The sequence below is a fragment of the Mobula birostris genome, chromosome 26 (genome assembly GCF_030028105.1).
Source record: "Mobula birostris isolate sMobBir1 chromosome 26, sMobBir1.hap1, whole genome shotgun sequence".
In the NCBI taxonomy this organism is placed as follows: Eukaryota; Metazoa; Chordata; class Chondrichthyes; order Myliobatiformes; family Myliobatidae; genus Mobula; species Mobula birostris.
In genome coordinates, this window is record NC_092395.1 from 26,784,182 (window position 1) to 26,810,344 (window position 26,163).

Below are 26,163 nucleotides of genomic sequence, written 5' to 3' on the forward strand. Positions count from 1 at the left end.
CCATAGCCATTCGTAGTAATGAATTTCACTGAGTTTCCACCCTCCAGCTAAAGAAATTCCTCCTCATCTCTGTTCTAACGGGACATCCTTGTATTCTGAGGCTGTGCCCTCTGGTCCGAGACTCTCCCGCTATTGGAAACATCTCTCCTGGGATGGCATGGTGTCCTGAAGTGTAAAGGCATGAACCAGGGCACAGGCAAATTCCACATTATGGTTTATTGTTGAAGTGTTGAGAATTTTCTACAAGAAACATAACTTATCTCTGAAGTAATGTACAGTTATCAACAGTATTTACAATGAGATTGTCAATAGGAGAGATGGAAGGAGTACTCCTCCCTTGGCCGTTGATTTGAAAGGTCTCAAAATGAGAGACAGGTCACGTGGGGCTGAAATGAGGGATCCATTTCCTCAGCATAGCAGTGGCAAATAGGTTGAGACTCTTGATTATTCAGAAATCCCGACGTTCAGCATCTGGCTCACTCTTTAGTGCGGAGTGTGGGTCAGGGATCAAGTGTAGCAGCAGAGACGGAGTGCATCGAAAACTGGCGTCAGAGGAGCCTGTAATGTTTCAAGCTGAAACTCGCCAGTTCTGTCTGCCACACTCTTCACACTCACCGGGTTTACTGAAAGTCCTTTATACTACTGTACAAAATATTAACAAATGAAGTAAAGATATGCTGGCGAATTACTAACAATATTGTGCAGCTGCCCTGGAAATCTTGCCTCGTATATTGCCAGATATCCCTGTAGCTCCTGTTCAAATGGCAAGACAAAAATAACAAGACTTCAGTCATTTCCAATCCTGATTGGTGCTTTTAAGCAGAGTTTCATTCTCTGCCAAATTCAGCTTCCTGCTTTCCTGTTTACGGCACAGCCTCAGTCCCAGGGGACGGATCTCTTCTGGTTTCACTCCTCCTTCTCTGCAGGGCTTCGTACTGCGCCAGACAGTCTGAGGCCCCGCAGCAGTGAGTGGGCCGGGACGGCGGAGGAGGGAAGGGGAGATGGCCAACCCGTCATTTCCCCGCACTATCAGCCGGGAATGAGGGTGGGAGCAACTGTCTCCATCGTCTGGGTGGGAGTCAGGTTTCTCGGACAGGGCTCCATGGTGACAGCGACTCCCACCCCGCTTCGCCCAGTAGGCATGGTGGTCACCTCGGTCCATTCATTCTTCTCTGGGTCGTAACACTCAACACTGTCCAGGAACCCTTCCTGGTTAAAACCACCTATGCCATGGGAGAAAATGACAGTTCAAATATTAACGTCAAGAAAATGAAGTCGAAGAAATGTAAATGGCAGGATTCAACTGGTCAAATGGGACACAGGAGATAATGCTGCCAGTGGAGAAGCCATTTGGCCGATTGCATCTGTGCATCTCTCCTAGAACAATCCAAAACTAATTTCTCTTATTCTGTCTAGATGGTCCAGTCCGAAACTAATCCCCTGTATATTAATCTCATTATTCCCACATAGATTAACCTTCTCCTCAATCACTCCCTGGGCAAAATCTGTGTGAAGAAATGTCTCTATTCTCTCATTAGTAAACTCTATATCACAATGAATTTCCAAGGATGTTTTAAAAACGTCTGCTCCCACGAAAATCCTCCTAGTCCCCCAACTCTCCTTGAAGCCATCATGCCAATAATCGCACTGTAAAGACCAACCATGCTTGATGCTTTGTGAATATGTAACATTCTGCCTCAATACCTGGTGATCAGTTATTGTTCATTTCTGATGCCGATTTTAGTTACCGGTCTTCACACACACAGGGAGTTGTGCACTCACCTGACAGCCCTGTGTGTGTACATCACTTATCATGCTCCTTCCGTTAAACTTTATCTCCGCCACATCCAGTTCTGAAGCAAGCCAGGTCAACACTGTTAGATCACTGCAACCCTCTGTGAACCTAGCCCTCCAAGTTTGGCTTGTTGCTTGTTCCTGAATCTAATGGCTGCACCATTGCTGCCCTTTGCTCCTAAGCTCTGGAATTCTCTCCCGGATTTTCTCAGCTTCTGCTTTATTTTAAGCCATTCCTTAAAATCCACTTCTTTAACCAAACTAAAGGTCACCTGCCCTGATTATCTTCTCACGTCCAATGCAACGCCTGCTATTTCCCTCTCCACAGCCTCTTCAGATTTTGCATTTGTACTATTCTCTCTCTCTCTCTGCGTTTGGTGTCAAATTTTGTTTCATAAGCATTCCTCGAAGACAAGTCCAAGCCATTTGATTGCAACCGCAGTACAACTTCCAAGTTCTCAGCAAGAGTCCTTATTGAAGAGATGTATTTTTGGAGTCAAACCCCAGAAGGACGTGGTTAACAAGAGGCTATGGAGAAAATTCAGGAGCATGGAGCACACCAATACTGAAGTCTTGCCTCATATCTCCTTATGTGGCTTAGACACCTTGGGGTTTATTGTACCTCATGAAAAAATAGAGACTTCATCATATGGGGAAAATATTGATACGATGTGCAATATTTAATGTAAGGAACAAATTACTAGAGCTAAGAGTGTAAGTTACGTACAAGAGAACATCTGCAGATGCCGGGAATCTGAGCAGCACACAAAAAATGCTGGAGGAACTCAGCAAGCCAGGCAGCATCTAGGAAAAGAGTACAGTTAACGTTTCCAGCCGAAACCCTTCGGCTGTCCTGCAGAAGGGTTTCAGCCCGAAAAGTCGACTGTTCTCTTTTCCTCGATGCTGCCTGGCCTGCTGAGTTCCTCCAGCATTTTGTGAATGCAAGTTTCATTAACTGGAGAGGCTGTAGAATACAAAGGATTAAGAGGTGCAGGCTAATTTTAACTGATTTCTTTCCACCTGGGTGGAAAGTATGTGGATGTGAGTGTATAGAGGGGTTAGAGGCCAAGTGTTTCCTCCTTCCTGGGCTATAGAGAGAGCAAGGCAATCCCATGATGTTTCAATTGCTTATCATCAAAGCTCTTACCCAGCGTGTAAATCTTTCCCTGAAATGCAGTTATTCCCATTGCACTCCGACTGTGCTTCATACTGGCAACACACTCCCATCTATCATCCTCTGTGCAGTAACGTTCAACCGATGAAATCTGCTCCCGACCATCGTAACCACCAGCAACGTAGATATGATTGCCCAATGTGACAACACCTGAGAAGGAATGAAGAAAGGTCAAACAGAGATGGTATATAAACCACCACCACCATGTCCCGTCACCTTCGAAACTGAAGGGAATGCAAGGCTGCTGCATAATTTAACATTTTCATCAGAGGTATAACAATTGGTGAATCATTGCTTTGGCTAAGGTGACCTTCCTGAGGTGTGAGCTCTCACATCCAATGCAGTAAGCCCAAATGGGGCTCTACACAAGAGCTTTATGTGACAGGTATAATTTCCACACCCCCAAACAAGTGAGCCTTGTGAACAGATTCTGTTATTCTTTTGGGTTACTTGCATCCAACAAATAGTAAAAAAAAAACTATTGACAAGATGGTAATAAGAAAGAAATTGGTGGTCGAAATCTATTGATGGTTTAAATCTGAAATCAGAACAGAAAATGATGGAAATTCTCAGCAGGTCAGGCAGCATCTGCAGAGGGAGAAGTAGAGTTAACGTTTCAGGTCGATAACCATTCACTGGGGAGTGCTGGTGATTGTGAGCAAAGTAATTATGAAAGAAGGTACCCTTTAGTTTCCCCAGTATATTCCAATATGAGCCTTACCAGCTCCACTACGAACAGATCCCATTGGGGTGACCGACCTCCATTCGTCCCTCTCAGGACAGTAACATTCCACACTGTCCAATCGGTTATTCCCATCAAATCCACCCACCACGTAGAGAAGTCCATTCCACACTGCCACACCAGCTCCTATGCGTCGTATGCCCATTGGCGCTATGTGTTTCCATTGGTTTGTTTCTGGGTCATACCTATAAGTGAATGAATGTAAGTACACACACTATAATCTTGGCAGTAACATTTCCTGACTCCACACTTTCACTTTGACCCCAGTGCCTTGTGGTAAATGCTCCTCCCCTCTCTCCTTACAGTGAATGGGAGTTTGGGAATCAAGCGGACTGCCAAATTGACCAGGACTTGCCCAAGACATCTTCCTCCAAGTGAATGTTGGCCTTTGGATGTTAGGACTGGTTAACTCCAGAGGAAGCACAGAAACTTATTCACCCAAAGCTCATTCACACATTTCTAGCGGCACTAACAAAAGCCAATGAACTCCAAGGACTAAATAACCAGCTCCCCAAGTTTTGAATGCAAGTCAATATAGTGAATGATCTGGTTGTCAGTGGTCAAAATTTAGTTCTTGCACTTGGAAGATAGTAAACGTAACTTCACTACCTCAACGCGGAGGAAAGTAAATGAGAATTACCGACCTGATAACTTAACAAGAGAAAATACTGGAATATAGAATGAAGGAACATAGCACCTTAAATAGAGGAATAAAATGGACAGACTTAACATTGGATTTATGAATGGAAAATCACTCTTCACAAACACTGTGCAGTTGGCTGAGGCCATAACTATAGCAAGCTCTCACACGTCCAGAATTCTAAGCCGACAAGTGAAAGTTTGATTTTATGAAAATCACGAAATAATATTTCCTGTTTGAGATTATGCAAAATAAGTGCAAATAGGCACTTCTGGTTTATTTACAGTACGCCTATACGTTAGGACAGTACAATTGTTGTTTGATTAGCAGGAGCATCTTTGAAGATTCGGTATTTTATGTGGGTATTCAATCAATTTTAAAATAAAATCAGAATGTGCTGGAAATTCTCATCTGTGGGAAGAGAAGGGGTTAACATGCTGGAAGATCTTTGACTTGAAACATTAACTCTCTTCCCACAGATGCAGTCTGACACGAGTTTCTCCAGCATCTTCCGTTTTTATTTCCAGCATCGGCAGAATTTTAAATTTTCATTCACTTGATCTATGTTTGTTGCATTTCACATCGATTCTGCAAGGCTAAACAATATTAGAGTAAGAAAACATTGTTAATTGAAAGGTTTATGCTTCGAATAATGGAGCAAAGTACATCAGCAACGTTTCTGAGCAATCCTAACGCAGTTGGCATCCTTCATTGCCCATGAAAGCCAGGTGGCTGAGATAAATGGTTAGAGCACAGATAAACTGCATAATGGTATCTGGAGTTTCAAACTTTAAGTTAGGTCTATGCAGGCTGATCAACAAGGTCACAGCACTAAGAGCTGGGGCTGATATACTGACGCGGACTGAGAATTTGTTATTGGACAGCTAGCTAACAGTGGGGGGAAACAAATCTTTCTCTGTGTGTCAAGGGCTGGTGCTTGGACCCCTGCTTTATATCATCGATTTCAGTGATTTAGTCGAGAGGGTCAAATGGCACATTTCTTGACTCAACTAGGTGTAGAATTTCTACCTTTTCCATCTATTACCTCCCAGCTCACTTCATCCTCCCTCTCCCACACACCCACCTTCCCCTTCTTCTGGTCTCACCGATCACCTTCCAGCTTGTGTCCCTTCTCCTTCCCCCCACATTGTGATTCTGGCTTCTTCCCCTCTCCTTTCCAGTCCTGATGAAGGGTCTCGGCCCAAAACATCAACTCTTTATTCCTCTCCATAGATGCTGCCTGACCTGCTGAGTTCCTCCAGCATTTTGTGTGTGTTACTCTGGATTTCCAGCAACTGCAGAATCTCTTGTGTTTATGATTTCCTGCACTAGGTGGGAATGTGAATAGCGAGGAAACTTCAAGGTGGGAACAGACATGCAGATGACATATGGAAAGATGTTAAATTATTTATTTTGGTGCAAAAAAAAAAAGAAAAACTTATTACTTAAATGCTGAAAATTGGGAATGTTGGTGTCCAAGCGTTCCCGCACACACATCGCAGAAAGCTTTCATACAAGTTCAATAAGTGAATCAGAAGGCAAATTGCTATTAACAAAAGGCTTGAATATGTGAGTAAGGAAATCTTGCTGCATCTGTGGAGGACACTGCTGAGATCATACTGGGACTAGTGTGTACAATTTTAATCACCTTACATAAAAGGTGTATTTACATACAGGGAATAATAAAATGATTCCCTGGGTGACGGGTTTCCTCTGTGAGGACTGGTTGAATGGACAAGTCCTATATATGCACTAATTCTTTAGAAGAAAATTACTACAGAAGTGACAGGTGGGATGCAAAGAAGGTGCTTTCTCTGAGTGAGGACTGCAGAATGGAACCCACATTCTCAGCATTAAGAGAAAGCCACTTGGGACTAATATGGGAAATATTTCTTCACCCAGAGGGTGGAGGGTCTTTGAAATTCTCAAAACCAGAGGGCTGTGGAGGCTAATTCACTAAGGTCATTCGAAACAAATCAATGGATTTCTGGACATCAAAGGAATCATGTGTTTAGGGATGGTGCAGGAAAATGCCATTTTAGGTAGAAGATCGTTGTATTTATTGTAGTGCTGCTGCAAAGACCACAAATTCACAACATAGGCCGGTGATATGAAACCTGATTCTGACTCTGACAGAGCTCCTTCACACCTGTTCTGGCATTTGCAGAAATTGTGTTCAAAGAAATATCCTACTCTGAGCCTCAGTTAATATTCTGATGAGTCGATGCCTCGTCAGAATATTTCTATTTACATGTTTAATGACTCGTATTCAAATACCTCATGATCCCTATAAAATATATTGTCTTATATCTTCCTATAAAATAATTGTCTTTGTATTTCCTACATCAGTGTTGTGGCTCTTATTTTCATATTCATTATTTGATTATTTTATCACACGGCATAGTAGGCTAGAAACCTGATGGTTGGTATAGATATTGGGCCCGTTTCAATGATAAGTGTCTCTAACCAATACTGTTGCATCTACACTGCTGTGTCAAAAACCACTGGGGGGAGGTGGAAATTTACTTGGTCCTCTCCACCCAGTCCCTCAACCCATCCAGCGTGTCATTTGCACAAAGACGCTGCCCACTGCCAGTGTGTGCCCATGGCTCTCATGGTCACTTACTTCTCTGCGCTCCTGTGGTGCAAGGAGCCACAGGAGCCACCGACAGCATAGATGACCCCGTCGATCACCCCGACTCCAACCCGGTTCCTGGGCACACTCATGGGTGCCCTCTGGGTCCACTTGTTGGTCAAGGGGTTGTAGCAGTCCAGCGCGTCCATGTCCACATTCTCGCCCTGCGAGTTGTTCCTGCCACCCACTGTGTAAAAGAGCCCCAGTACCACACAGGTGCCTGTGCCGCTCCTCGGCACTGGCATATCTGCCAACTTCAGCCACTGTCCTGTCCTGGGGCTGAATGCTTCCATGTTGGCCACAGAATGGTGCCAATAGCCACCAGCCACGTAGATCAGCTTGTTCCCCCTCTGCCTGACTGGGGGCAGCTGTTTGCGTAGATTCATCTCCTGGAAGATCTTGGAGAGGAAATCCCGGCACAGGTTCAGCTTGTCCAGGATCGGGCACACTTGCAGCTGGTGCTTGAGGAAGCGCAGGGGCAAGGCATAGATCTGCAGGGCATTAAGCAGGGCATGAAAGTACTGCGCTCGTCCCTCCAGATCCCAGCGCACCCACTCCATGCACGCCTTGTAGACTTCGGTCTCGCATAGGACATTCAGCTGATCCTGACTGATGAGATCCAGTAGCTGGCAGTGCGTCAGGTTAAAAAATTCTTCTTCCTTGATCACCTGATGAAGACAAAGCATAGCTCAGGGCAGAGCCTGGGACGGTATCGCAGTCGGGGCAGGGAGGGAGTGGGGAATAACAAGCTTACAGGAGGTACAGGAGGGTGTGGTGCAGAGTGGAGAAATGGAACATAGTCAGAATGAAAATGAGACAAGCAGAGAGGACAGCCAAGAATAAAGGAGAGAGAATTAAACGTTGCGTATTGGCACTTGCAAAACATTCTGATCGATAAACCAGCACATTATACAGCTTAACAAAAGGCAAGGCAAGGGTTTAAAGGAGGCCGTAGCCTCTGAACAGACCAAGTTATTGGTAGAGGATAGCTAACACAGTTATTTCGGAGACTGGAGGGAAGCATGTACTTGGACCAATGCCTTTTGGATATACATTAGCAAACTGGACATCATTTCAAAGCAGGGTTCCCAACCTTTCTTTTATGCCATTGACCAATACCATTAAGCAATGTGTTCATGAACCCCAGGATGGGAACCGCTGTTTTAAAGTCTGCAAGTGATACAAAGTACTTGCAGCAAAGGTATAGACTATGTGATCAATGTTGACTTTTCTGCACTTTATAAGCATCATTCTCCATCTCCCACATCCTCTCCAAAACATATATCCTTGTTAATTAAAAAAAACTCATTTATTTATCCAGCTTTCCTTTAATCACACTTCTGCTTTTCACCTCACTCTGTGTCTCTGGCGTTGAGTTACTGCTCAAAGGAAAAATATTCCTGCAGAATGTATCTTGCACTGATGTCCCCAGTTGCAGTCTCTCGTCACGAGGGGGAACATCTCTGGACTCTGCCAGGGCTGGTCAATGCCTTCCCTGCTGTAGAGAAGGCAACCACAGCATGTTCAATTCTTCAGACAGGTACAATCTCCAAGTTCCGGAACCTTTTCTTGCATGTACCCTAGTGTCACTGCATTTTCTTTGTAACATTTGAAACCAGAAATGTACACACTGCAGAAGTCTGGTTTAACAGCTAAACTCAATCCCTCTCGAACCTCAGTGTTATGGTGTCTTTTTAATCGTTAGCCTGCATGATTGTGTTGTATGTGCCCAGATCCTTCAATCATTTACACCCTTATTTTCTATAATAAACTGTACTACCAATTTCCAACATTAATTTCCCAATGTCTTCCTCAATACAGGCACATCCCCCATTCAACATCATCTGGAAATTATGAAATTGCAGTCCCAACTCCCAAGTCCAAACTATTAATGTAAATAAGGAACCAAAGTGACTCCAGATCCCATCCCTGTGGCCATCATTTGCCACTCCAGGTAACAAATGCCGACCCCGTTTTCTTTTCCGCATTCTACATCTTATCTGGGTTATAATCCTCCTTAAGATTTTCAGTTCTTGTGCCTTAAACGCTTTTTGGAAATTCAAGTAAATTATTTCCTACATAAATCTTGGAATGAGGCTGATCAAGCACTAAGCCACATACTCAAAATGCTGGAGGAACTCAGGAGGTCAGGCAGCATCCACGGAAATGAATAAGCAGTAAACGATATAAGCCGAGACCCTTCTTCAGACTGGAATGGAAAGGGGAAGCCACCAGAACAAGAAGGTGGGGAGAGGGGAAGGAGGCTAGCTAGAGTGTGATAGGTGAAGCCAAATAGGTGGGAAAGGTGAAGGGCTGGAGCAGAAGGAATCTGATAGAAGAGGAGAGCGGACCATGGGAGAAAGGGAAGGAGGTGGGGACCCAGGGACAAGTGAGAAGAAGTAGAATACCAGAGTGGGGAATAGAAGAAGAGGGGAGGGGGAGGGAAAAAATTTTCACCAGATGGAGAAATCGATATTCATGCCATCAGGTTGGCGGCTACCCAGGCAGAATACAAGGTGTTGCTCCTCCACCCTGAGGGTGGCCTCATCTTGGCACAAGAGGAGGCCATGGACCGATATGTCAGAATGGGAGGGGGAATCAGAATTAAAACGTTTGGCCACTGGGAGGTTCCAATTGTGGCGGATGGAGTAGAGCAGCTCGAGGAAGCAGTCCCCTATTCACGAAGAGTCTCACCAACATAGCAGAGACCCCATCGGGAGTACCGGACACAATAGGCGACCCCAGCAGGTTTGCAGGTGAACTGCTGCCTCACCTGGAAAGGCCGGTTGGGGCCCTGAATGGAGGTGCGGGAGGAGGTGAAGGTCTCAGACCACTCGTAGGGATGAGTGCCAGGAGGGAGATTAGCGGGGAGGGACGGATGGACAAGGGAATCAGAGAGGGAGCGATCCTTGCGGAAAGTGGAGAGGGGAAGGGGAGGTAAAGATATGTTTAATGGTGGGATCCCTTTGGAGGTGGCATAAGTTGCGGAGGATGAGGTGTTGGATGCAGAAGCTGACGGGGCAGAACTCTCATCACTAGTAGCTGATCACTGAAAGTACATTGCTATTTGAAATAAACCACCGATCAGTTTTAATATATTTCCAATTTATAGATGTTGCTCTACTGTAACTTCGACTAAGGATTCCATTACCTACCCTATTAGGCGACTGGTTGACAAATTTCACGACACATGCTGGTGATAATGAACCTGATTCTGGTTTATGGTTCCTTGAAATTCTAACCACTAAGTGCAAAAGCAAGAGCACATGGAAGTCAAATATAATTATTCAGAGGAAAAGGACTCAAGGGATGTCTGGTGAAATGGGCAACCTGTTGAGAAAACACTGGGAAGCCGATCAGGATTGATGCCTTTGGTATGGTCTTTGAGGAGCAGAGACAGAACAGTGGGGCGACAATTAGCGAGGTCACCCTAAACCCGGGTTCAACAAGGAATTCTTTTCATGTTATTTTCAGGACTCGGACATTCCAGGTGGACCAATTTTACTGTCCAACCCCGAATGCCCTTGAGCTGGTCAAGGGAAACCAGCACCTTGTATGACCACAGCTAGACCCCCTTTTGCCAGGTTTACCTCCGTGAAGTGTATGTTGACGTACTGCTTGGCCTTCTGGTGAAGCTTGGTGCAGCCAATTTGCTCAGCAAACTGGCAGATGCCAATGACATTGGATGAGTCCATGTTCTTGACCAGGAAGTCGGAACAGGCGTTGATCACACCCTCCACTTGGTACATGCTGCTGGCCAGCATCAGCTGCTGCACGCACTGCTCGTCCACCGAGATTAGGGAGGTGTAGGCAAACTCGATCAGGGACTCCATCACCCTGGGCTCGATACCCTCCAGCTTCACCTCGGAGGCCTGGTGCTCCTTCAGGTCGCTGGTGAACATGGCCCGGAAGACGGGGCTGCTGGCGGCCAGGACCAGCCGGTGAGCGGCAAATACTTGCTCCTTCCCGTTGTGGGTCACGCGCAGCGTCACGTCGCACAGCTGCCTGTCCCGCTTCATATCGTGCATCACAGCCAACGCCTGGCAAGGGTGGCACGTCAGATTGTGATCCATGTGCCCGTGCCTCTTTAAGGATGGGATATCAGCTGCTGCCACATTAACCAACCACCTGCCGTCTCTCCTCCTGGAGCAGAACATTTAATTCACTGGGGCCCGTTTCCCCCTCTCTTCGACACAGGAACGGCTGCTTGCCAGCAGTTTATTGGGAGCTTTCTCTTACTGGGTCTCAGGTCATAGCCCTAGCACTGAGGTCCTCGATCCTCATTGCCTGCTCAACGTCAATCCAACAAAATCGGTTACTTATCCTAGGTTCTTCCTTTTATGTTCTGGGAGTGAGATTCCCCCTCATGGCTCAGAGATTTTGCGTGGGAGAAGGCAGACAAGAAGATCAGTACAGTATGGGTTAAGGAGATTAATCAGCAAATCTGAATCAACTGAAATTAAGATTTAGTTCCCCGTTTACTGATCGCAATTCCATTTGGAGATGTCACATTGTCTTGTATTCTCGTCGGCAGACTGGAATGCAGGAGAGTCTGTGGAATGTGGCTGTGCTTGACATGAGCTTTGGTGATCAGACTGCAACCTTCTCCTTTCAGTAACAACACACTCCTCTGTCCAGACTCAATGGCGAAAAGATGGAGGAGGAGATGTCCTCAGCAGTTAAAGTGCATGTTCTCCAAGCTGAGCAGTTCTAACGGAATCCTTCCAAATGAAACCACAGAGTACACTGTACACAAAGGAAAGAGAGCTGACGTCAGTCTATTGTGAAAAACATAACGCCAATAACTTTTAAAATACTGATTAGGTGTTGGGACTGTCTGTGCCTGAGACACTCTCACACAAGCACAGACACACACATCTCATGGCTTCTTTTTGCCCTCCAGATTTCTTCCTTTAAATGCTCTCTTGCATTTCTTACACTCCATAAAGTACCTCATTTATTCCTATCTGCCTATGTCTGCTAGGTACTTCCTTCTTTTTCTTAACCAGAACCTCAGTATTTCTCAAAAAAACAAAAGTCCCCTAAACCTGTTAGCCTTGCCTTTTATTCTGACAGGAACACACAAGCTTTGTACTCTCAAATTTTCACTTTTGAAGGCCTCCCACTTAACAAGCACACCTTTGCCAGATAACAACTGCCCCAATCCACTATCGCCAGAACCTTTCTGATACCATCAAAATCGTCCTTTCTCTAACTCAGAATCTCAACCTGTGGACCAGACCTTTCCTTCTCCATAATTTGCTTGAAACTAATGTGATCACTAGATGCAAAGTTGTTTCCCTACACATACTCCTGTCACCTTCCCTGTTTTGTTTCTAATAGGAGACCAGGATCACACTCTCTCTAGTTGGGACCTCTACATATTGATTACGGAAACTTTCCTGAATGCATTTGACAAGCTCTATCCCATCCAGCGCTGACTAGTAATGCCACCCGTCCCTCTTTAATCCCTCCCACTCTTATCAGATCTAAAGCAACAAAACCCTGGAACAATGAGCTGCCAGTCCTGCCCCTCTTGCAACCAAGTCTCACTAATGGCTATACAGGAGCCATGTAGTCTCTGCTGATGTTTATTACGTGTATTATGCTAACTAGTCACATTAGTGGGGGTGTGGTAAAAGCGAAGGCGATAAATTACATATTCATGCTTATTTAATTGCAGTTTGTAGCTTGGGGCCGGCAGAGGTCATATCTCTGCTGACCGCTGTGATAGTGCTCCATAATGCTTAACCGTATGTTTGCTAATTGCTAATAAAGGATCAGAATAGGGAGTTCAACTCTTCGGAGCAATCATTGGAGCTGTGGGTGTCACGCAAGTATAACAACTCTGTCTGGAGCTGCTGGTTTGCAACAATTGTTTTATTTTGATTTTGGATCCATTTTTGCCACTATAGGCTACAACTGGCATAATTCCACATGCCCATCCATAGTCTAAGCTTTTTCGCCTTACCTACAATACTCCTTGAGTTGAAGTAGACGCAGTTCAGAGTATTATTCCCAGCATGTTCAACCTTTTTGAGTCCTGCTTTTTTTTTATTATGTAGGCTTAACAAAATCTTTTCCCACACCCACTCCACTAGCTGCCATGACATTGAGGTTCCTGTTCCCCGGCAACTTCAGTTTACATGTTTATTGATGTCTATCAAAGAAGAAAAAAATCTGTAGATGTTGGAAATCTGAAATACAAAATGGAAGATGGCAGACATGTGCCTACTAAATGAGGCATGGGAAGATCCACACATAATCATACTGTGATGACAATAAATCTGTTTTAATGATGTCGACTGAGGATCAGGGCATTTAGTGAGGGGGAAAGAAACAGGCAAAGAGAAAATTGAAGACAGCGGAAATCTGAAATAAAAGCAGAAAACGCAGCATCTTGACCAGATCGAAGATAATGCTTCAGACTAACCAAGAGTTAGATACTAAACAGGTTTTAATTTGCAAAGTTGAGGAAACGTGGAAGGGTGGAGAGAACACAGACAAATCAGGAAAGAGTGAGACTAAAAGAGGCTGAATGACACAGCTGGTGCTGGTGCTGACTGACAGGAAGAGGTAAAGGCTTGTTACTCACAGCTGATCCATTCTGGAAGAGACAGAAATAGGAGGTGAATGAAGGCGGTAAAAGCAGAAAAAAATACTGGTAGAGCAAGAGACGAAGTATTGCATTTTACTTCCACTTTCCAGTAACCAAAGTTCACAGTAGGGCAACAGCATCTGTGGAGAAGGGAACATCGCAGGGTGATAACCCTTGATCGGAACAGGACACTTCTGGTATAAACTGGAAAGGATGGCTATTTGAAATTAATTCAGTGTTGAGTCCTGGAGGCCTGCAGTGTGGTTTGTTGACTTTATCTTCGACTTCATTTGAACAGTGCAAGAGGCAGAGACAAAGGGGCCATGGGCTAGAGAATTAAAGTGACAGGCAACTGCAGGTCTGGCAGCAATAAAGGAGGTATTCTCTATCATGCTAGACCGATCCACATTTGATTTCTCCAGAGCAGGGGAAGATCAAATTTTGAGCACTGAATGCAGTAATCAAACATATTAAAATCACCTCTCAACTTTTACTCTCTCAAGTTCTGATTCCAAGAGAACTTTACAGCGCTAACCAAAATGACACATTGACAGAACACTGGAGAACTTGCAAATGACCAATGAGCCTCTAGTTATTGCCACAAGGGGTTTGATGGGCACGCGTTGGAGTTCCCAGCCTGCTTGGTGTTTGGAATCAACTAAATGGGAACACAGTTATGCCAACCATACAATGAGAAGCTTAAAACACTGAACTAACAAAGATGGCACAAGCAACGCAAGCATAAATCAGCTCAGGGTATTCCTCAATGAATAATGCAGAGTTTTAGAAATGATTCTCCCCTTTGTAAAGGTGCCTCCCTCCTCAATTTCTCTTTTCATGCTGCAAAGTCACATGATAAGTGAGAATAAAGCAATTGCCTGTGTTTTTTGATTAGTCACTCCTCATCAGCAACTGTGGAATTCAGACGGTAGTTAACACTTTCAACTCCACACCCGAGCAACTGCAGAACTGGAAGTGGTCTTCAAAACTCGGCAGGGTAGGGCTATACACAACCGGATTGCTTAGTCCAACTGAAAAAGTATTATAACTGTTACTGATCCATGAGGTACAGGGCTAACAGCTACTGATTCTCTTACCCCCCCCCCCTCACCAGAGCACAACACCTGTATCACCAGGCATATAATCAGAATTGATCCTTTCATCTGTGACGGAGTTACACCTCTTTTTAGATGAGACTTTTAATTGTTACCCTTTAAGGGTCAAATATACCACACCACCACCTCAAGCAAGCACAGATTTTTACTGGGTATTCTACAGCAAAATTTACCTCACAAATTTTCTAGTCATATACAATTTCCATTTTTTGTGGGGCCATGTACGTAAAAAGATTGCTGCATTTCCTACACACTAAAAAATACCTTCATCGCTCCAATGCACTTTGGGGCATACCAGGGCTATAAAAGGGCATGAAAGAAATAACAGATACCTACCTCAAGGAAAAGGAAGTAGTTAGCAAATGCCATTTAAAGTTTGGATCCTGTTTTTAAAAAAAGAGTTGCAAAGCATTGAAGAGACAAACCCTTTGAATTTCTTGACTGGTCCTTTTTACACACCTTAGGTAAACAGTTGCTCTGCAAATATTCCCTTCTAGCCACTCTATTTGTTTTGATCTAACTGAGCTCAACATTCTGAATACCACTGTTACAGCGGACACCACCGCCAATCCTCAAAGCACACAGTTATGACTTTCAGTATTTATTGTGCGGAACAGACACTTTAATGTGAGGGAGTGCCAAGAAGATATTGTGCTTATATCTTATAATAATTAACAAAAGGGAGTCTACAACTAGAGGACATTAGTTTAAGACTGGGTGGGTTTGGGGAACAATTTAAAGTTGACTGGAAGGGCAAGGAGGATGGTGGCTATACGAGCTGCCAGAGGAGGTGAAAATCACGAAACTTAAAGAGATTTTTGGATAGGTTTAGACAGATATGGGCTAAATGCAATTAGTACCGACGTACCTTGTTCATCGTGAACCTGCTACACAGTTCTGTGAGTCTGCACAATGCTCTTCTTCACTTTGAATTTGGAATCTACAGAAGATTAGTGGGCTGACCTGTATAACCGAGAAAGCACCCCAGCTTGAAAAGCAAAAATTTACTGAATTAAAAATAATCAATTCAAGCAGCATCCGTGGAGAGATAAACTGTTAAAGACTTCAGGTTATTGACCTTTCATCAGAACTGTTTTTACGTATTCTGCAACTCACATAATATTTTAGGGTAAACCTGGCCAAATGCTCAAATCTGACCCTGCAATGCACATCTACAGAGCACCCCAAAGAATATTACAGCAAATAAAAGACTCTCTGATGCGCTGTCACTGACAGAATGGAAGGAACATGGAGCCAAAATGCACACAGCAAGCTGCCATACGATGATAAAGAGCACATAAAGAGTTCCAACTGGCAAATAATTAGCAGCCAGGGCACTCAGGGGAATTCTGTTGTCCCCATGTCAACCTTTGCTCAGTGGATGGCACCTGTGTCAGAATGATGTGGGTTCAAATCCCTCTGCAGGTCATAGAAACATAGAAAATTGGTGCAGGAGTAGGCCATTCGGCCCTTCGAGCCTGCACCGCCATTCAGTACGCTCATGGCTGATCATCCAACTCAGAACCCTGTACTTGCCTTCTCTCCATACCTCCTGATCCCTTTAGCCACAAGGGCCATATCTAACTCCCTCTTAAATACAGCCAATGAACTGGCCTCAACTGTTTCCTGTGGCAGAGAATTCCACAGATTCACCACTCAGTGTGAAGAAGTTTTTCCTCATCTCGGTCCTAAAAGGCTTCCCCTTTATCCTCAAACTGCGACCCCTTGTTCTGGACTTCCCTAACATCCAGAACAATCTTCCTGCATCTAGCCTGTCCAATCCCTTTAGAATTTTATACGTTTCAATCAGATCCCCCCCCAATCTTCTAAATTCCAGAGAGTATAAGCCTAGTCGATCCAGTCTTTCATCATATGAAAGTCCTGCCATCCCAGGAATCAATCTAGTGAACCTTCTTTGTACTCCCTCTATGGGAAGAGTGTCTTTCCTCAGATTAGGGGACCAAAACTGCACACAATACTCCAGGTGTGGTCTCACCAAGGCCTTGTACAACTGCAGGAACACGGAATGCTAGATCAGACACTTGAGCAGAGTGCTGCACTGTCACAGGTACCACTTTGGATGAGGTGTAAAAGTAAAGTTACCTGCCCTCTCAGGTTGACGTAAAGGATCCCACCACTAAACGATCAGGCTAATATCCGTTCTGCAGCCAATGACCATGGGGTAAATTATCTGACAGTTAACGCTGTGTTGCTTGTGAATACTTGCGGTGTCCCCATTTCCTGCAACAGTGACTAAGCTTCAGAAAGTGCTACTTCGGCTCTGGAACTGAAGTTATGTAGGTGGTGACTTAAACTGCAACAGGAGTCAGTAACTGCAGTGACTGGTTCCTTTAATCAGAAAGCACAAAGCGCCTGGAGCAATTTCCAAGCTTCTAAAAATGCTTTGAATGCTAAGTTTCAGTTTGACGTTAACAAGGAAGGAAGTAAAGTGTGTGCGCATTTCTACTGCATAACGCCAGGATGTCCCAAGATATTGCACCCAGCGAAGTCATACAGGAGTGCTATTTACCAACCAGTTATATAATAGCTAATCTTCACATACAGTGGATTAATTGGGTCATCGGTTAATGGGGGCAGCTGCTTATTTGGGACAACTCTTAAAGAACAAAATCTAATCGAGGAAATTGCCAGATTTCCCTTCATTTATTTGGGACACCATACTACCTAATTGGGGCAGGAGACTGTTGCTGAACAAGTTCTAACTAGCATCAGTCATGTGCCCCTGTGTGGCCATTAGACTTTACACCGCGCTTAGAGTGAACAGCCTTAAATAGCATCAATTGCGTATGTTTATGCTCAAAAAGCAGTGATTTTTGTCACTGATAATTGGTGAGAAATAAGACAATTCTGAACTGTTTTGCTCACCGCAGTTTCAAGCATTCAGGTGTGGAGATGGAGAAATGGCCGGGAGTGAAAATGAAATGATTTCCCTACTTCAACAAGTTAGGAATTATTAAGAATTTGAAGGTATCGACAAACACCTTGAATGTTACAATGAAAATGAAGATTTGGATGATGCAATCTTCAATAGCATTGTATGAAGGCACTTCATTATCTGCACTCGGTGTCTGCACTGATTTTGTTCATCGTGTACGCTGGTTGAATTCCTCCATCGATAACTATTAGGAACTGATACACAGTCTTGAGGTCTGAATTTAATTTAAAAGCATAATTTGTTATTCCGTTTGTCTTGTCTATACCTTTGTAACTTTTTCCACAAAACTTTGGCTAATTAGTGCAGCCACTTCATTGGGTCAAAATGTTCTGATCCTAATGTGTCCCGATTAATTGGAATCCACTGTATTGTGTAATCAATACAAACGGAGCTTTAGAATAATAACTTCTTTAAAATCTTGAGCTATGGAAGATGTCACAACATCACGGGCAAATCTAGGTCATACTTTTGTCAGGCCGCAAGACTCACCCAATCATGTAGATAATTTGTAATGTGGCACTGTGTTAAGCTTCAAGCAGAAGTGTGGGCTGTGTGGAAATGGTGTAATTATTGAACATTCTTGCAATCTGATGAAAATCTGGGTCAGCTGTGCCATTCTTGCCTGAGTCAGAGCCACATTCCAGTGACATTACACGCATTCCTGGTGAGACACAAGGGAGTGTGACTCAACCCAATACGGCCAATTTTCAGTTGCAATATTAAACTGAAGCCCCTCTGACTTATGGCTGAAACAGACCACATGAAACGGTATCAAAGAAAAGAATGGGACTTCTTTCCAGATGAAGCACTGATTCACTGGTATCCCTCTAGTCTGGTGCTTACCGTGTTGTCATGTCTACCGTGGAGATAAGACGATGGAATAAACTTTTTGTAAGGTGCCTTAGTTCACTTCAGGAGAGCTATCCTGATCTTCCAGCTGGCTGCGCTATTAATCATCAGCCACACTCAAATTCATTTTCTACTGCTATGAAAGTTCAGGGAACAGTAGTTAATCTTCCATCTGGACACATTACAGCCTCAGTATTAATTCAACAATTTCAATGATCAAGACACACTAAGGCCACATTTGGAGTACTGTGTGCAGTTCTCGCTACCCTGCTTTACAATGGATGTTGCTGAACAAGAGAGGGTGCAAAAACGTTACCGGGACATGGGTTACAAAGTGAGGCTGGACAGGTTAGGACTATTTCCCCCCTGGAGTATAGGAGGCTGAGGGATGAGAGATTGCGGATAAAGTGAATAGCCAAAGTCTTTTTCCCAGAGTAGGGGTCCAAAGCCGGAAGGCATAGATTGAAAATGAGTGGGGACAATTGAAAGGGGAGCAGAAGGGCAAATGTTTCCCCCTCCCACAGAATAGTGGGTATAAGGAATGAGCTGTCAGGGGAAATGATGCGGGTGGGTAGAATCACGACATTTAAAAGGCATTTGGATATTACACGGATAGAAACACCTAGCGGGATATAGGACAAAGGCAGACAACTGGTATTAGTTCAGTTAGACTACTCAGTCAGCATGGATGAGTTGTGCCGAAGGGGTAATTTCTGTGCTCTAAGGGACTCTACGCAGTTAGTCAAAACTGTCCACTATTAACTCACTTTCTATTCTCTCCAACAATACTGTCTGACAGCTGGAAGATTTCTTTTATTCCAGATTTCCAGCAACAGTTTATTATCTCACTGCCCAGCACTTTGCATTTCCTTTCCCTCTGATTTCTTTTAGATTCTCCTCGCCACAGACTAGCTGGACATAATAAGCCTTCGGCATTCTGGTCAGGGTCTGAACTTGACCTCTCTGCCACCACAGCCTGTGCTCTCTCTGCACTAGGTCAATTGGTTTGTTATTGTCCAGTGTACCAAGGTACAGAGAAAAGTTTTCTGTTTTGCATTCCATCCATACAGATCATTTCAATACAACAGTTCAAAGAGGTCATAGTCCTCTCTTTTGTCCAATTTAAAATATGCCCTTTCGCCATCTTCCCGGCGTTCTGCTGACGGGCCATTGAGCCAAAGCTTCATTGCACTCTCTCTCCACAGACGCTGAAGGACCGTACGAGTATTTCCAGCATCTACAGGTTTTCATTTTTCCAGCCCCCTCAGCCAGTATGAACTGAAACAATTCTCTGGTCATTGTGATACTGTTTTTATTTTGGATCATCCTGTGCCCAATCTGGCGGTCGAGTTTTCCACTGTCTACTCTTCCTTAGCTGGTTTATCGGGAACGCTACAGATAGCAAAACTGACTACCTTACCTGGAATAACGAGAGCCCCGGGCGATCCCGGGATCGAATCCGACGTCCGTCCTTCAGTGTTTGATTCTGAGTGCTTGCCTTTTCGAGGCACCCCGACTGCGGGAAAAGTCACAGCTTCCGGTCCCCTCTCACACAGATTACAAACTGGAACTGACAGCGGTCCAAGAAGCAGCTCAATGTGTAGCAGCAAGCCATTGAACGTAACTCAGCACGGAGTGCTCGTCCTGGCCCGAACCGCGAAGTGTACTGGTGACCCAGCCCACCGCCCCTAACCCTACCTCCGACCCTGAGCGGCAACTGCGACTAATGTACAGCCACACCGGGCCGATTTGTCTGGGCGCCACAAGTCGCGGGTGTGGCTGGATTGGGTTCCGTCCAATGGGGAGTCCCAGCAAACGACGGCCTCCAGCTGAATTAGTTGCATTTTTTTTCCAGTCATCAGCATGACTTTGCATTTTGGCGCCTGTGTGTGCGGTTGATAGGGACCGGGAAGGCAAACTAGCGATTCGGCAGGAAACGAAGTAGAGATTTGCATTCCTGTAGCGTCCATCAGCACCTTCGGGCTGCCAAAAAAGTTCTAAGTGCACTGTCTTTGGAAGGGTAGTCGGTGCAATTTGCACAACGGAGCATTCCACAAATTGTGAGAAGGTCCGGCTTTAGAGTTATAGAGGGTTACGGCTCGGAAACGGGCCCCTCGAGTCCTCCTGGACACTCCAGCCGGCTATTTACTTTAATGAACAAACTCTATTTTGCATCAGTCTTCACTTTGGAAGACACTTGCAGAATGCGAGAAATTTGAGAGAGTCAGGGGGCAGAAGTGAGTGTGGTTGCCATTACTAGGGAGCAGGTGCTAGGGATGCTGAAAAGTCTGAAGGTAGGTAAGTCACCTGGACCAGATGGACTACAACACAGGGTTAGGAAAGAAGTGGCTGAAGATATTATGGAGGCATTCATACTGAGATTCTGGAGTGGTTCCGGCGGACTGGAAAATTGCAAATGTCACTCCACTCTTTAAGAAGGGAGGGAGGCAAAAGAAAGGAAATTATAGGCCAGTTACCCCAACTTAAGTGGTTGGGATGATGTTGGAGTCCATTGCTAAGGATGAGGTCTCGGGATGGTTGCAGGTGTGTGATAAAGTCAGCCAAAGTCATCATGATTACCTTAGGGGGAAATCTTGCCTGACAAGTCTGTTGGAATTCTTTGAGGAAATGATGAGCAGGATAGACAAAGGAGGTTATTATTTGCTTGAATATTTAGAAAGCCTTTGACAAGGTGCTACACGTGAAGCTGCCTGACAAGATAAGTGCTCATGGAAATTAGCATGGGTAGAAGAATGGCTGACTGGCAGGAGACAAAGAGTTGGAATAAAGGGGACCTTCTGTGGTCTGCTGTTGATACCAAGTAGAGTTCCTCAGGGGCCGTTATTGGGACGCTTCTTTTCATGTTATGCCAATAATTTTGATGACGGAACTGATGGCTTTGTGGCCAAGTTTGCAGATGCTACAAAGGTAAGTGGAGGGGCAGGAACTCTGCAAACGGACTTGGACAGATTGGGAGAATGGGCAGTAAAGTGGCAGGTGGAATATAGAGTAGGGAAGTGTATAGTCATGCACTTTAGTAGAAATGAATAAATTTAGTAGGATATTTCTTAACAGGGGAAAAAAATCCAAAAATCAGAGGAGTACAGTTCGGCATTCAACACCATAATTCCGTCCAGAAGCTCAGAGATCTTGCCCTTCACCCTGACTTCTGTAGATGGATCTTGGACTTCCTGTCAGATCACTGACAGGTGATAAGAGCGGGCTCCTTCACCTCTGACCCTCAACACAGGTCCCCCTCAGGGTTGTGTCCTAAGCCCCCTCCCTTCCTCTCTGTATACCCATGACTGTGTCGCCACCTGCAGCTCAATCTACTAATTAAATTTGCTGATGATACTACACTGATTGGCCTAATCTCAAATAATAATGAGACAGCCTACAGAGAAGTCATCACCCTGACACAGTGGTGTCAAGAAAACAATCTCTCCCTCAATGTTGCAAAAACAAAGCTGGTTGTGGACTACAGAAGGATCAGAGATAGGCTAACCATTATTGACATCAATGGATCTGGGGTTGAGAGAGTGAACAGCTTTAAGTTCCTCGACATATACATCACCGAGGATCTCATATGGTCTGTACATACCGGCTGTGTGGTGAAAAAAGCACAACAGCGCCTCTTTCACCTCAGACGGCTGAAGAATCCTCCAAATCCTAAGAACTTTCTACAGGCGCACAATTGAGAGCATCCTGACTGGCTGCATCACTGCCTAGTATGGGAACTGTACCTCCCTTAATCACAGGACTCTGCAGAGAGTGGTGCGGACAGCCCAGCATATCTGTAGATGTGAACTTCCCACTACTCAGGACATTTACAAAGACTGGTGTGTAAAAAGGGCCCAAAGAATCATTGGAGACTCGAGTCACCCCAACCACAAACTGTTCTAGCTGCTACCGTCTGGGAAACAGTACTGCCACATAAAAGCCAGGACCAACAGGCTCCAGGACAGTTTCTTCCACCAGGCCATCAGACTGATTAAATCATGCTGATACAATTGTATTTCTATGTTATATTGACTGTCCTGTTGTACATACTATTTATTATAAATTGCACATTACACATTTAGATGGAGAAGTAACATAAAGATTTTTACTCCTCATGTATATAAAGGATATAAGTAATAAAGACAATTCAATTCAAAGGGACTTGGGAGTCCTTGTTCAGGATCCCCTGGAGGTTAATTTGCAGGTTGAGTCAGTAGTAAGGAAGGCAAATGCAATATTAGCATTCATTTTGCAAGGGGTAGAATATGAGAGCAAGGATGTGATGCTGAGGCTGTATAAGGCATTGATCAGACCACACTCAGAAGATTGTGAGCAGTTTGTGCCCCTTATCTAAAAAAAGATGTGCTAGTGTTGGAAAGGGTCCAGATGAGGTGCACAAGAATGATCCTGGGAATGAAAGGGTTAATGCACAAGGCGTGCTTAATGGCTCTGTGCCTATACTCACTGGAGTTTAGAAGAATTGGGGGACCTCACTGAAACCTATCAAATATTGAAAGGCTTACACAGAGTGGATGTGGAGTGGATGTTTCCTATGGTGGGAGAGTCTAGGACCAGAGGGCACAGCCTCAGAATAGAGGGACAGCCATTTAGAACAGCGATGAGGAGGAATTTCTCAAGGGTGGTGAATCTGTGGAATTCATTGTTATGGACAGCTGTGGAGGTCAAGTGGTTGAGTATGTTTAAAAGGAGATTGATAGGTTCTTGGTTAGTCAGAGTGTAAAAGGTTACAGGGAGAAGGCAGGAGAAGGGATAGAGAGGCATACTAAATCAGTCACAAAGGAATGCTGCAGACTGCATTCACCGATTGGCCTAATTCTGCTCCTGTGTCTTATAGTCTTGTGGTTCTACTCTCCCTGCTCTCCCACTCATCAACTCCACCAATATTCTACCATTTATCCACACACTGAGGGCAATTTGTATGTCTTGGGGGGGGGGGGTGAGATTATAACAGAGCATCTACTAGAATCATACGTGGTCACAGGAAGATGTGCAAACTTTAGCGATGTTCAGGAATAAATAAAGGACAAGAACACCATGGGGAGCTCCCCAATCATGATAATAGCACACACAGAAGGGGGACGTAATCAGTGTTGTGATTGTATGTGTCCTTTGAAAGCAACAGCTCCAACAGTGCATCCCCACCGTATTACACTGAAGCTTGGTCAGGTCCCTGGAGTCGAGACTCGTACCTTCGCTCTGACGTGAAATTGCAATGCCCTGAGCCACAGCTAACACTCACTCAACTACTGCAAGATAACAAGCAGAAAGAGGAGGCAGGGGCAACAGTTCAGAGTGATAGATGCCACTAAGCTACAAAAAACTGTTACTTCACCATTCATATGAGAGCATATGTCTTGTACTGCAGGAGCTCTGTCTCAAAAGACAGCCAACCGATCATCTCTTTATCCATTGGGATCTGTCTGGTATTTTGAAGGTTGGGGAGCTCTCCCAGTATCTGCCACAATATTCCTACCATAAACAACATCATTAAGACTGATTATTTGCCCCTTCTCACATATTGGAATTGGAATTGGTTGCTATTGTCAAATGTAGTGTGAAAAGTTTGTTTTGCAAATTGTTGGTACACAGTTCATTGAGGCAGTGCAAGGTAATAGTATAATGTACAATACTGTGCAAGGTACAATTGGAGAATACGAAATGAAGCTTAACAACTACAGAGAAAGTCTCTGCAAAGGCTAAACAGGCTGGCTTGTTTTCTCTTGAAAGAAGGGGTAGGGTTGATCTTACAGAGATTTTGATAGAGGAAACAGTGAATGAATTCATGGCACAAAGGTCAGAGAATCGTAATGTAATGCAATTACTAAACAATCCAAGCAGGATCTAATCTCGCCAGAGGATGTTGACCATTCCAATATGGAATGGCCAAGGTCGGTGGCAGAGATGAACTTAAGGGAAGGATGGATTAGGAGAAAAGGGTGACAAAGAGTCTTTGAACCGAAAAGTTTACTATTTCTGAAAGGTTAATCTTTTGAAAGAAAAACAGGAGTGAAGTTCTCCAGAGGGCTCTGCCTATTCTACTGTGAAAGATATCAGGCTATTACCCCACTTCCGTTTGTAGAGACATTGCATGTAAAACGATTGCAACATTTCCTTCATCAATAACTACACTTAAAAAAAAACTGCCAGAGGAACTAGACTGGTCCAGCAGTATCTGTGGAGGCAAAATGATGGTTAGGACCCTGCATCAAAACAAAGGGTGCAGAAGGAAGATAATCAGAATAGAAATGAGAGGGGAGACGGTGGAGACAGATCCTGGTAGGTAACAGGTAGAACCAATTAAGGGAGGGATGGTGGGGAATAGAACTGGGTTGGGGTGGGGGTGATGAGTATGTAATGAGGGGGCAAGGGATAGAAAAAGTGAACGAAGGGAGAGAGATCCCAAGTGAACTAGTGGGAAGAGGAAAGGAACTCAGAGGAGTGGATTAAATGAAATTGGAAAACTCAATGTTCTTACCAGTAGGCTGTAGGCTACCTAAGCAGAATATAGTTCGCTGCTGTTGTTACTGCGCGGTCGGGAATTTTCCAGAGGGAAGGCCTCAAAATCCCCAGCTTTGCCTGCTGTTGGCAACCGAGATGGAGGTCAAATCGTTTGGACAGAGATGGCGCACGGTACTCGGTGTTGGAGAGCTGATCGGAGGTTTGAAGTTTTCGGACGACTCAGAGTTGAACTGTGGTCGGCATGACAGGGAGAGTTTTTCTTCCTTCTCCCGTCTGTGTGAGATGTGGGACATTTGAGAGACTTTGAAATTTTTACTGCGCTCATGGACTTCTTCATCAAGTTATGGTATTGTTGCAATGTTGTAACTATATGTTATAATTATGTGGTTTTGTTAAAGTTTTTTCAGTCTTGGTCTGTCCTGTGTTTCTGTGATATCACACCGGAGGAAATATTGTATCATTTCTTAATGCATGCATTACTAAATGACAATAAAAGAGGACTGCATGTCTTCATAATCTAAATTTGTGTCAACACACACAAAAAATGCTGGTGGACGCAGCAGGCCAGGCAGCATATATAGGAAGAGGTACAGTCGACATCTCGGCCTGAAACGTCGACTGTACCTCTTCCTAGAGATGCTGCCTGGCCTGTTGCATTCACCAGCACCTTTTTGTGTGTGTTGCTTGAATTTCCAGCATCTGCAGATTTCCTCGTGTTTGTGTATATAAATTGTGACTTCTGGTTTGCATTTGGCCTCACTGCGGCGGTGGAGAAAGCCGAGGACAGGTAAGTGTGCGAATGGGAAGGAGAATCACAACTAGAAGCTCAAAATGACCACTGCAAACGGATCACACGTGCCTGCAAAACAGTCACCCTAGTTTCCAGATGGCCTTTCCAGTGTGGAGGAAGTGCATTCTGAGCACCAAATGCAGAACAGCAGATTTGAGAAAGTGTAGGTGAATCTCTGTCTCACCAGAAATGGGCATTTGGGCCAAAACTACTTTTCTTAGTTTTCCTTTTAGCTGAGACAAAATTAAAACAATACTGCAGAACAGGGTCCAACTCAAAGATTTGGTCAGTGCAACATTTGATCAGATTCAGTACAAGGTGTGAATTGTGGTATGATTGTTCTTATCAAAACAAGATAAAGAACATACACAAAGGCCCATGTTACCTACA

General features: G+C 44.5%; 1 protein-coding gene across 7 annotated transcripts; it reads right to left on the reverse strand.

Moving 5' to 3' along the window:
• Positions 1 to 201: 201 nt before the first annotated feature.
• LOC140188062 (kelch-like ECH-associated protein 1A) lies at positions 202 to 25,031 on the reverse strand. Of its 7 annotated transcripts, none has more exons than XM_072243994.1 (8): positions 19,924 to 20,268; positions 15,567 to 15,661; positions 12,957 to 13,182; positions 10,576 to 11,731; positions 6,977 to 7,653; positions 3,690 to 3,895; positions 2,942 to 3,118; positions 202 to 1,223 (listed from the first exon to the last, which is right to left on the reverse strand). In XM_072243994.1, exons 4-8 carry the CDS (start codon positions 11,140 to 11,142, stop codon positions 1,030 to 1,032), a joined length of 1,821 nt encoding a protein of 606 aa, XP_072100095.1. In that variant the 5' UTR covers positions 11,143 to 11,731; positions 12,957 to 13,182; positions 15,567 to 15,661; positions 19,924 to 20,268; the 3' UTR covers positions 202 to 1,029. The 7 variants fall into 7 exon arrangements, with proteins under 7 accessions (XP_072100095.1, XP_072100097.1, XP_072100096.1 ...); XM_072243996.1 differs by having other exon boundaries at positions 15,567 to 15,686; XM_072243995.1 differs by lacking the exon at positions 15,567 to 15,661.
• Between the last annotated feature and the right edge of the window lie 1,132 nt (positions 25,032 to 26,163).